The sequence below is a fragment of the Etheostoma cragini genome, chromosome 16, assembly GCF_013103735.1.
Source record: "Etheostoma cragini isolate CJK2018 chromosome 16, CSU_Ecrag_1.0, whole genome shotgun sequence".
NCBI lineage: Eukaryota > Metazoa > Chordata > Actinopteri > Perciformes > Percidae > Etheostoma > Etheostoma cragini.
Window position 1 is genome coordinate 349725 of NC_048422.1, and position 12976 is coordinate 362700.

Sequence of the window (12976 nt, forward strand, 5' to 3'; positions counted from 1 at the left end):
CCTAGGTACTGTCAGGGCCCTCATACTCTGCTTCTGACTGGCTAGTAGTCCTCACCTAGGTACTGTCAGGGCCCTCATCCTCTGCTTCTGACTGGCTAGTAGTCCTTACCTAGCTACTGAGCATTTGCAACTCCCAACGGAACAGAAGTGAGATGTCTCCCTCGGTAGCTAAAACAGAGAGCTCAACACACAGGGTGAAAACAGGAGCTGCATCAATGTGCAGTACAACAAATATATGGTGTTTTCTGAAAAATCAAACCACACGAACCTATTCTGGTAAAACCTCAAAATACAATTATGGATCTGAAAATGAGCAGAATATGAGCACTTAAACTTTCAGTTACACAATAAAAATTCTGCGCCTTTTCTTTTTTTTGCACAAATGTCTCTTCTTCAGCTTTCATTAATTTCTAATGATTGCCACCAAACTTTCAATATTGTATCTCAATGTCAGAAACAACTTTCTTTACAGATGTGTATAATAAATAACAGAAACAACTCCTTCTACAGGAATGTGGTACATAAGTCGTGAAGTAACTTTGCATAGAAAGTATTTCTGTAGCTAAGAAAATAACGTTTTGTTTTTAATAATATTTTCAGCATGATATTCCATTAAAGTCGCATATGAAAAATAGTCATATGGTCACTTACAGAAATGGACTCTCATTTGAAGAGGCTGCATTTTAAAAACATGGTAATAATTGCTAATCATTTGCAAAAATCAAAATACCATAATGTCATCTAAGGAAATCCCTACCAAAGGGAATGTGTTGTAACAGTAAATGACCAGGATGCAGATACATAACTTGTTTTGGATAAAAATTATGTACTTGTTAAAATTATTAAAATAAATAATGTACTGTACTCATTCTGAACCTGACAGGAAATATTCTGAAAAAGAATAATACTGACCAAGCAGACATGAATATATATCATTTTGATAACAAAATACTTCTACAAATGTTAGTAATTGGATTGATATAGAAATATGTTTAACAATATATATGTATTTCTATACATATATATTTACAACCAAAGGTGCACTTAAATAATGTCGTCAAGGAGATGCGGGGTGCCCACCCAGTCCAACGTCCTGGGCTCAGAGGCAGCCATAATCATGCACATAAACTGTTTACCGGTCCTCTTGTCAATAGGATAAATAGTTGTGGGTGTGAACCTTCTGTTACTTTCCACAAACTCACAGAGCAGCTGATACACCCGGGGGTACTCATGGCGGAGGAAAACCCCTCGAATCCTCAACTCCCGTTGGATATTTATAAAACAGATTTCCCGAGCCTTCCTGCCTTCCTCGCCCTCTTTGTCAATATCTGCTGTTCCAGGGGGCGGAGTGAGAATAAGCGTTTCCATGTCACTTTCTTTCTTGTGAACCTTTCTCTCAGGGCTGAAGGAAGCCAGTGCTACCTTTGCATATTTTCTGACAGTTGGAGCTTGGTTCCTTGGCGATGGCCCATCAGGCAATTGGTCCCCAACAGCGATAGATACATTCAGGATAAAACATTCGTTAGGGTCATACTCTTTACCAGCTTCCTGCAGCTCCTTACAGTACTCCCCTAGGTTGTCCTTGAAGCTTTCAAGCTCTCTGAGGGACAGGTATGTAGGAGACATATGTAGACTATCCAGGCCATACTGCAGGAAATTACTGGATGACGCAGGATTCGGAAAACCGAGGAACAGGACTCCTCTACCTCGAGAAAGGTAGCCAACTTTGGCAATACGGGAAAAGGCTTTGTGAACGTCAACAGTCTCCCGGCAGTGTTTGATGATGTGACGGCATATGCTGCCAATTCTCCCATACAGGCAGCTTTCTTTATGAATGTCCCAGTCCTCCCTGCGACAGTTACGAGAGCAGTAGTATGTGTAGCAGCTGTGGCAGGATTTAAAATATAGGCAAGCATTAAAAAGGGTCTCTGTCCTCCGGCATTTGTTGTTAGAGCACATCATTGTATCATCCTCATCTGGGCTCTGATCTGGGGAGCACTCATCGGTACTCTTCATTGCATCACTGGCCCCGTCCATGTCTCGAAAAGCATCAGGATTCATTCTTATTGACACTGGTTGTTTGTCAAGAGGAGCTGGTTCCTCCTGACATGCCCTTGAGCTCTTCCTGGACAGAGACACCGCTTCTTCCTCATCAATTAACTTCTTTAGTTGATCAAGAATGTCCTCACTCGCCCTTCTACTGGGTGGCTTGTAATCTGTCACAAGATCTGCCAGAAGTTCATCAAGTTGTTCAAGGCTTTGTTGTAGGGAGGCATTGTCGTGTGTCTTCTCTTTGGTTGAGCTTTCAAAGTCTCGCTGAGACAGTTCTGGACCCTGCTGGGTGCCTCTGGAGTCAAGGATGTCCCAACTGGATGACCGTCCTTCCGCCTTCATAAGCTTTCCTGGTCGAATGTCATTATCAGTTATTGTTATCTCAGGCGCGACAAACCAGAGTTTACTAGCAGTGCTCTTTGATGTCTCTGTTGGGCTTTTGTCAATTAGGGAGTTATCAGACAAAGATAAGGCTGCATAGCGTCTTGGAGAACTGGAAAGATTTACTACCACTGGTTGTGGTTTGTCACCTGTGGCCGCTGCAGGCTTCCTCGAGTCAAGAAGATCGTCATAGCTCTGACCCCGCTGTACAGGAAGAGGCTGTTCCTTCTCTACACGAGAGTTGAGAATATTGTCCCAGGACCTTGAGTACGATTTTGAATCTGTGGCAATTCTTTGCGGTTCTACACATGGGTTGGCATACCATGGTGTTAACACAGGCTCTTGACGAACTCTGGTTGGAGTGACTTGAGATACATATGATGCAGGATTGGTGGAATAACCCGATGCATCTGAGCCATACCAGTCATCTGTTTGTGCCTGAATCACTCTAGCGTGTCTCCGGCCCTCCGTGTAATACGCCCTTGCTGGGACATGATGCTCTGGTGGCATTGCATACATGTCACTGGAATAATAAAACCTTGGCGGAGCAGTCTGGATTTGATAAGACCTTGGATCGTCGCCATAGAAAATCCTTGATGGAGGTGTCTGTATGATGTATGGACCTGGTTCGTTTGCTGCATAGGGTTTGGGATACCCTGTCTGCACAGAGTAAGGATAGGCCTCCATCTCAGGATAATAGGGTCTTGTTGCTACAGCGTGCACCATTCGAGTCCTTGGATCTTGTACATATTGCACTTTTGGACTATATGTTTGTCCTGGTGTGTAGCCTTCATCATGAAAGCAAGAACTTGGTTGGGGAGGAGCGGTAGTAACATATCTTCCTGGGTCATCTGCATAAAAGAACTTGGTTGGCACATTAGGACTGGAATGAGCTCTGCGCTCCCTACCATAGTAATCACCTGATGAAGGCATTCTTTGCAGGGGAATCTCCATGGGTTGAAGGCAACTATTTGGCATGCTGCGGGAATATTGATAAGCTTGCCTAGCCTCTGTACCTAACGAATCAGTTGGAGTTGGTGTTCTTGAGTAGGAGAAATAGCGTGGTACAGTCAGACTCCTACTTCCCCCACTGTGGTGCCTCTGCCAGGGAATGTCCACATGAGGTGTAGCCTGTTTCCGTCCTGTATGATGTAATGCTCCGTCATCAGGTTTGATGTCCACCCGACACCTGACATGAGGACTAATTGCTGGTTTATCCAGCCCTCCATCCTCAGAATGATCAGCAGCATAGTGAGGTGAGTATCTACTGCTGTCACCTATTTGAGGCTGCAACTTAATGGGATGGACGTCATGCACATGAGCCCTAGTTGCTGCATGGGAGGACTCCCTACGCTGTGATACTTCTGGTCTCCAGCGAGAGTCTCTTGGAGCCCTTTGGGAGTCCCTGCCCTTTCTCCCAGAAGATGAGGACCCGTCAAAAGACACAGGGGTGAGACTGGTCTGGACCCTAGGGGCACTTTTTGACCTGGTCCTTCTTTTTTGTTCTGGGACAACAACGTCACTGGTCATATCTGCAGCCATTGGTTGAGGAGTTAACCTATGGCTGAAAATGTCTGGAGCAGAGAAGCGGTATCTCTGCTGGCGGCCCAAAGCATTCCAGGCAACATCTGGGTTGGCTGCATGCCGATCAGCCTTCTTGTATGGGGATTCCATTGAGTATTTTAGTGATTTTGGGTACTCCAATGACTTATAGTCAAAGGTTCGGCAGTGCCTCTTTTTGACTTTGCTCTTCCTGTCCTGCAGTGTGCTGTGATTTGTAGAATCACATTGTTTGGAGGGTTGCAAGGACTTGTAGTGTGAAGAAATGGGGACCACTTTAATATCTTGATGCACAGTTGATACCAGTATGTTAGGAGGGTCTGTTCGTGTCATCTTAAAGGGACTCCTCTAGTTTTCGCCATTAAGTTGCTTTAGTGTTGATGTTGCCTGCAAAGGTAAACAAAAGAATTTTAGTTATTGACATGTATGTAAATGGACTGTATTTATATATTGCTTTTCTACTCAACTACTCAAAGCACTTTTACATAGTTCAGGCACAATTCACACGTTTGATTTAATATGATATGAACATATTCAAACTTCCAGGCATTCTTTTTCTCTCAGCATGGCATTTTCTCTCTCTCTCTCTCTCTGTCCTTTTTAAATTGAGCCAGGAAGTCAATAGAAAAGCCAAACTTTAATTTTAATGTCCTCTCATCCTAAAATGGTGTGAAGGTGACCAGGTTAGCTCAGCTGTTAGAGCAGGTGCACATACATTACAGAGGATTACTCCGTGATGCAGCGGCCGTGGGTTTGACTCTGAGATGTGGCCCTTTGCTGCATGTCAATCCCCCCTCTCCCCCCATTTTAAGGTCTTCATCTGAAATGTCATTCATTTCAGAAATGTCACCAGAACTAAATGTAGACACTGTTGCCTGTGGCTGAAACAGAACCGGTTCCTCAAAAGGTTCCTGGTCTCTGGGGGAAATTCATGCAGTCGAAAAAGGGGTTTATTGGCAGTTGGAAGCCTCTCGTTAGCATCTCGGACGCTACATCGGACGTTACGGAAGTCTCTCGTTAGCATCTTGGAGGCTACTTCAGACGTTACAGAAGTCTCCCGTTAGCATCTCGGAGACTACTTCAGACGTTACAGAAGTCTCTCGTTAGCATCTGGGAGGCTACTTCGGACGTTACAGAAGTCTCTCGTTAGCATCTCGGAGGCTACTTCGGATGTTAAAGAAGTCTCTCGTTAGCATCTCGGAGGCTACTTCGGATGTTAAAGAAGTCTCTCGTTAGCATCTCGGAGGCTACTTCGGACGTTACAGAAGTCTCTCGTTAGCATCTCGGAGGCTACTTCGGACGTTAGAGAAGTCTCTCGTTAGCATCTCGGAGGCTACTTCGGACGTTAAAGAAGAAACTTGGTAATTCAGAACTTAAAGTTATTAATAAAGTGATGACATATTAAAATGTTTACTAACACTTTAATAGTTCAACAAAAATGATTTTGGGGGCCTGTATTTATATAAAAGGTTTGTAAAATGAATACAGGGACTGAAAGAGTAGTGCAGAAGATGCAGGAATGAAAAGATGGCTTCCATAATGACAACAAAATACAAGCTGCAACCTGTGTGGACACCTGCAAGAGACGGAGCCGACCCGGACGGAGCAACTGGTGGAGCAGCCGCTCAGACCGCGGCAGATGGTTATGGGGTTGACTTCATCATGAAATCCTATGGCAGCTGCAGTCACGTGCACATATGTAATCTCCTTTTAAAAGTGTAGTAACAGTTCAGGGGAGGTCTAGCTCCGGTCCACCTACTGGAGCCCACATGAAGAGGGTTTAAAGTTTGGTGGACTGGATACAATTGGTAATGGATCCAATTCAAAGCCATCTTTCAATGCCCAAGGCTAATCACTATATTTATGAATGCTCAATCAGAAACATCTTGTCTTATATGCACCATCCTCTCTGGACTATGAGAAATGGATCAGCCCTCCAGATTAATAAACAAAATGCACACACATATATTTAAAAATATAGGTTGTTGCCAACCAAGTAGGTATTTTTTGTCAGAAATTGTTGCACATTTAAAAATGACTACAACCCCACGTGTCAGTCCCATTTAGACCCCAACGCCGAAGCATTCGCCGCGAGTGAAGGTTTCCGAAGAGTTTTGTTTTTCTTCGTTTTTTGCATCCGTCAAAAGTGCCGATGTTTTTAAAGAGGGGCTCTTTCAGATTCAGGGAAGGCTCTATGTATGGAACTGAAAATATATTTCAGTAGTTATTCATAGTTTCCATTCATGTGCAGGGTTGGGCATTGTTTGATTTAAAAAATCAACGATTTCCAAGCTAGAAAATGGAAAGTTGCTGCAGTCCTGATTTGGAAACACCAGCACTTCAGGATTACACGCAGCTCCTTAGAGCAAATAGAGTCAAGAATAAGACCAAGTGTAAAACAAGCTCCAAACCATGACCCTAACGTTGGATCAAATGAAATGACTCAGTGAGATTAAGAAAATCCGCAGAAAAGGTCCAAGAAATGTAATTGACCTGAATATTAAAATCACCAACCATGACCTCTGTTTCCAACCCAATGACAGAGGACAAGAGAAAGGAAAAAGAACCTTTTGAAGCAGGGGGCCAGTAAGTTAAACCAAATAAAATGGATTTGAACTACCAACTTTGGTCACTGGTAGTTAAAATGAAAGAAAAAAACAACTGTACACTGTACACCCAACCCCGAGCCCTCCACCCCGGCCCGAGGACCTGGGAGTACTGGTAAAACCACAGCCTGGTGGGCACCAGTCAAACATAGGACTTTGATAAAATGCTAGAGACACGCCCACTTCTGATTCAATCTTATATCACAAGGTTTCTCCCATAATGACAGGTGGTAAGAGAAGCAGATACACACTGCATGAGAAGAACAGGTATTCATTACCACAGAGGTTATTGCTAACAGGCCCAGAGAAGGACACTGGATTTAAAATGACAATGGACAGATCAAGTCCCATCAACATGGTTCTTATATCCTGCAACACTGACACTCACTTCCACCTGTTTCTACTGTATACATATATTAAGTGTGTGTTACAGTCTTGTGGGCATAATTAAAGCTTTGTTCAAGAACATGTGATTGTATTTGAGGATGGCCTGTTATACGCTGATGCCTTTCAGCCACAGATGTCTGCTGGTAGTGAGCTTTACACGCTTCCCATGTCAGTTCTGTGGCTCCTGAGGGTGTGCACATGACATTACTGAAAGCACCAACCCTAGTGCTGATCCTAATGCAGTCTAACATGTCCATGTAAGGTGGGTCTTTCCTCTGTAACACCTTGAATGGAAACAATAAAAACATAAAAAATAAGGGTGGGTTACTGCCTCCTCCAAGAGATAGTGAGTGACTATGGAGTGTAATGGATGTCTTCTCCCGTGGAAGTGGGGCAGTTACTTCTGGTCAGTGATTATTGTGAGCACTGTTTTTATGGTGCATTGTGGGTATTTTGTATAAAGCAAAACTCTCTCCCATGGGCACTGAGCACCCCAGAACAGGTCTCTCCAGGCAGAACTAATTCATCTTCGCTACACTTCCCCTCCCCCAACATCAACATTTAACCCTCACACTGATTCCACCGTATAATACTGATACGGTTCTACACACTCTGTTCTACAGTGTTCTGCCATCAGTCCTCCTGCTCTGACCCCTAAAAGAGTTCCTCCTACTGCCATTCCAATTAGAGACTAAATCAAAGCTTATTAGATATGATAATACGAGGGTTCAGTCATAGGTAATCAAATCAAATTAATATATTTAGAGTGACAGTATAGATCCCCTCTTAATGGAACCACAAAGGGAACTATAGTTAATACTCAAATTTCACATCATACAAGAGCGTCTGGTCAAATGGTAGTGATTCAATTCATTTCAACTTTATTTATAGTATCGAATCCTTACAATGTAATCTCAAGACACTTTTCTTTTCCCAACCCAACGATTGCTATGATTTCTGCCTATTTAAAACATAATGTCAAAGGCTCTGTTTTATGATATACTTTGATTAAGATCCCATGTCTTGCCTTCTCTAAGGTACGATTAGTTTTTTGCATTAAGGTGTATCAAGGTACGATGGACCTAGGGATGTACCTATCTGATACTGGACTCAAATATCTGGGGGATGACCAGACTCTGATATTCCAGTCTGTTTCTATACTATTGCATTCTGTGTGTTACATTTAATTTAAAAAGTGTAGGAAAGCAATGTTAAAGTCACGACTCATGTTGCCCTCCACACACAGAACGATCCCAGTCCCAGGCCTACATCATGTTTATTAAATGCAGGTATCGGACTGGCACTAGTACGCTGTAGGAGGATCGAGACGATGTAAAGCTTTCAGTGAGTGAGTAAGGAGAAAAAAATAGACCATGTCTTACACTATGTTGCTCCTATCAAAATTAGGTCATATGTCATTCTCCGGCATCCAGCTGGCATTGTGAGTCAGGCAACTAATAGACACCCTGTGTCCAAAAGAGAGGCAGCAATACTTAGCAACATGCTACGAATGGGTAGCAAGCTCCATTAGATTTCAGTCAGTGAGCTCTGCTTTGTTGGTGTTCTCTCACCCATAGCACGCCACACAAAGAAGCTGCTAGTTTAAGGTCAAATAACTGGGTCTTTCAAGTCTGAGAGGATGTGGAATAGTCTTCTTCAGGTCCCTACAACACTGGGCCCGTAGAGCGTAAGGCTGCTTTAATCTTGACCTAAAATCCTACCCACCCACATGACTGGAACACAGCACAAAGACAAAAGGTTATTCATCAACTGATCTAAACGCATATAACCGGTTTGATGGATTAATACTATTAGTTAAACCGTTTAACAATATTATTAAAACCCAAACTAAAATGTATTAAAAACCGGGTTTGCATTAATAAAAGGTAAATATACATTACAATCTATGTCTTAACTACTAGTTGGAAGTTTTGTGCTCGTGGCTCTTTGCTGGACGTCCGCCATGATATGGATGAGGGCCGGCGGGTTTAATCCGTACCTACACAGAGTCTGCCAGGCCCACACACAGCTGGCAGCCACACAGGTGGATGCGGTGGATGCTTAACGGTTAACGGTTAATATTTATTTCATTGTGATTTCTTTTGGAAGGCTGTCTGACTCCTGCCAACAACCACCACACACTGGCTAATTCATTAGCCTGAGGTCAGCGCTAGCTATCAGTTAGTAGAAGTAACATGGAGGCTGGTGTTCCAGTGTGTGAGTGCGTGCATCCACCACCACCCCCCGAGCTAAAGCCAATGACAACGTGCCCCATAATTCATTTAGTCTTAATGCAAGCAGACACAGCTCTAAACTGGGCCAGTACATCTTATGTAATGTCACCTTTCAGGACCCAAGGTCACCTTACAGAAGATTACAACATGCTCGTTGTGATAAACAGCGAGACCTTTGGATCATGACTGTTCCCAGTTCCACTGGACTAGCCTCTGGGATCACGTGGCTCAGCCTCTTGACCCCCTTCCATGTGACTAGGCTAGCTGACTCTTCAGCTCTACAAATGCAGTTTCCTGCTCCATTTCCATTTGCACTATTACCCCCTGAGTCTCTTCAATGCTTGTGAAGGAGTAGCCACATGGGTGTAGTTCACCAGGGCCCAGAGCCTTCATGCTCCAGCAGCATTTCCTGGTTGGTCTGGGTTCTCTACTACATCGATCTATGATGTGGTTGCACCAATAATATTTCACACCTAAACACTTGTTGCTATTGAGTCTCAACTGCTGTTCTTGTAATCATCATGCTGTGGAGTAGGTCTCCCTGAACAATGACAGGGGGGGGTTTCTACCGGTTTCACCACGTCAAATGTACCACTTTTTAAGACTTTTTAAGACCATTATGAATGAAAGACCCTCAACGACATCAAAAACCAAGTCACATGTCAGAGTCCGTAAACATTGTCTGAAACAATCCCCCGATTCCCTCATTGGCGTTGTAGGACTGGGGTCTAGATCGGCTGCAGCGTGCTGGTCTCATTTGTAGTCACATTACAGTGAGTTTTGTTTGGACTACAACACCACAGAGTTAAACAGGAACATTGGAAGGCGCTGCAGGAACAGTTGAAAGCGCTTTACAGGCGTTTACATTGGCGTAGGGAAATGAAGACCTGTTGAAAGTTATTTAGGACTAGAACACAATACTACAGAGACCTATAATTCTGATTTTTAAATTTTAGACTTTTCAGGACCCCGCAGAAACCCTGAATGATGTTAGCAAAGATGTAAAGATGTGGAATTGTGTCATTTAAAGCACCATAGGGCTGCAATATCCGAAGCTCACTACACAAACTCACAGACTTTTCTTTGTAATCATGACTTCCATATCTCTGAACTATAGCATCTAATATGAGAGCTCTATATTACAGTTTTTTTATGTTTACTGTGACTCTGCCTTGTGCCCCCAACCACATTGTCAAAACAGAATTTTGGTTATGGATGATTCTGTAAGCCCTGTAGCGTTTTTTTTTACGTGTTTCTATTATATATATGCATAAGTTATGATTTAGGGTTATATAGCTTTAACACATATTGAGGTTGTGACTTAATCAAATGTAATGTATGTTGGATTTTGACAGAACATAAACTCTCACCTTCTGCATGAAAGGTATTAACGTTGGCAGCACTATAATCCTTTTCCCCACCCCCATCTCTACTTTTAATAATGAACTTGGGTTCATGTATCTGCAAGCTCATCTACCACCCCAAGGTGTGCAGGGAGGGGGCGGGGCACTCCATCAGCACTGAATGGGAATCAGGAGCCACAGAGTCCCCCTTCATGAACGGGATTTTGGCAGAGTGCACTTCAGGGCATCACTGAGCAGCTGTCCATGCTTTGCTTCATGCTTGTTAGAGGCTGTTTGTGTTCTTCACCTCCCTCGGTGGAGGGAGAAGAACACTTGTTCTTCGGTGGCTGCTAACTGTAGTTTGTCAAAGTAAAGTAGCAGTTTTTTTAACAGCAACGAAAACAAGCTGGCAAACTCTACAGATCCAAAATATGTTCTTCTGTGGAGAGATAAAATGCCTATACATCAAAATAAAGGCTGAGCTTTAAAACGGGTGTGGTCCGACTCAGGGCCCCAGAGGTAGGCACTAGGAAGTGGTGAAGGGGTGAAGGGGTGTAGGGCCCCCCCCCAACCCTCTTTACGCCCCTGACCCAGTTTGGTCCAGCCATTTACAGACGTAGTGCCATCAACCACCCAATCCCAAGCATAAGGCGTTATAATCCTCCTACCACTTTATGTAATATGTCTTTCTGCAGTGCCAAGACAACTATCCCCAGCCCCTTAAATGACTACAGAAATGATGAGGCAGGCGATGAAGACTCAAAGACACATCTGTGCAGGCACTTGAGACCCCGTGGAAGGTTCACATCTACAGAGATATAAATACCCAGGTACTGACTTCTCCCTGAAAACATCCAGAAGTGGATCAAACACAAGACGGCCCGTGCTGACAGGACTTAGTTGGATCTATTTTTGCACCAGTGAATTAGGAGTGGCTGTTGTATTATCATGCCGCCGCGGCACGGGGTGCTAGCTGTTCGGTTGGTCGAGCAACCCCATTGGTCGAGGCTGAAATGTCCCATCAACTATTGGACGGGTCGCTGGTTCAGCCTTGATATTCCTCTCAGGACTGGAATCCTTCTGTTAGACGCCCTCCTCCCGTTGGAGTGTGTGACCTTGTTCCAAGCAGCAGGGTAAAAGGTTAGGGTTAACCCTAACCCTTAAACTTCTTGTCCTTTCACCAAGTCTTTATGGAGCTTTGAAAAACCATGGCCCCCCCTTTAGTGAGTCTTCTTTGTTAGTCTTGTTTAAAACAAATTTCAAGTGAAATTGAAACCTGAAAATGAAAAAGAACTTTAGGAGAGCAGAGGAATATCAGTGCCCAGCTGATGTGTTTGTGTGCAGGCGTTCTGCTGCACCCTCACTCCATCACTGTCTGTCTTCAGAGACACACAGCTACCTTCTGCAGGCAGCGCTGAAAACATCAGTTGGAATCTTATCTAAGCACCAAGATACATTCTTTAATAGGCTACTATAATACCACATGTTTTAGTAGGACTCTATTTTACCATTAGATTATAAAAATGTCACCAAGAAGTTCTTAAAATTGTACCAAAGCTATGGTTTGACATAACAACTGTAACTTCACTGCTGCAGCTGGATACATCACCTACACACACACACACACACACACACACACACACACACACACACACACACACACACACACACACACACACACACACACACACAGCCTACTATGGCCTCAGTAGGCTAACATCTGGCTAGGCTATTCCACCGGTCGTCTCGTGACTAGACCAGATCCTCCGTGCCACTGCACCCGTGCAGGGCCGAGGGCCTGATGTCTTCCTACAAACCAAATGGACCTGGACCTGGGTCGCAGAGCAGAACATCCCGGCCGGACAAACGTCGCATTGCCGCGCTGAGCTAACACACACTGCGCAGTATGTGCTGCTGCCAGAGGCTCAATCCTGAATCCTGGATCCTGGATCCTGGATCCTGATGAGGATGATATCAGTGTTCGACGACGGGAACACATTAGTCCACGAAGCGGACCGCCGTTCGCAGGACCAACCCCGTGCACCCCACTAATGCTCCACTAACTGCCACTGCTTCCATGCGTGTTACCGCGCACACACGCGAACATAGCCGAGATGTGGAGCTCGGTGTCTGCGCCCACCGCGGCGGCGGGAGAGGAAACAGACATGCAGATCGCAGCCTACGGCGGAAACGTGTGTGTCCCTGCAGACTAGTACACGGTAGCACGCATCAGTCTTACCGCATGAGTCCGGACGGGCAGCCTGGGCTCGTCCATGGTCCCGTCAGGAGGCTCCGAGGCGGGCGATAGTGGATCCCAATGACGACATCGGACATGTGCAGCCCTCCTCCCTGACGCTACATCGGTGCTTGATTTCTGCGCAGCCCCGCTGCAACACCCACCGTAACCACAACC

General features: G+C 44.5%; 1 protein-coding gene and 1 long non-coding RNA gene across 2 annotated transcripts in view; one reads left to right on the top strand and one right to left on the bottom strand.

The window, feature by feature from the left end:
* Nucleotides 1-12976, top strand: part of LOC117959482 — a 15468-nt gene that overhangs the window by 1344 nt on the left and 1148 nt on the right. The gene's annotated exons all lie outside the window — the stretch shown is intronic.
* The window catches only part of ajm1 (apical junction component 1 homolog), a 12990-nt gene continuing 135 nt past the window's right edge, over nucleotides 122-12976 (bottom strand). Inside the window, exons 1-2 of the mRNA XM_034896648.1 lie at nucleotides 12803-12976; nucleotides 122-4380 (exon numbers count right to left, since the gene is read on the bottom strand). The exon at nucleotides 12803-12976 is cut by the window's right edge and continues 135 nt beyond it. Coding sequence (XP_034752539.1) covers nucleotides 1045-4326 — 3282 coding nt within the window. The 5' untranslated portion in view covers nucleotides 4327-4380; nucleotides 12803-12976 and the 3' untranslated portion in view covers nucleotides 122-1044. The remainder of the gene's footprint in view (nucleotides 4381-12802) is intronic.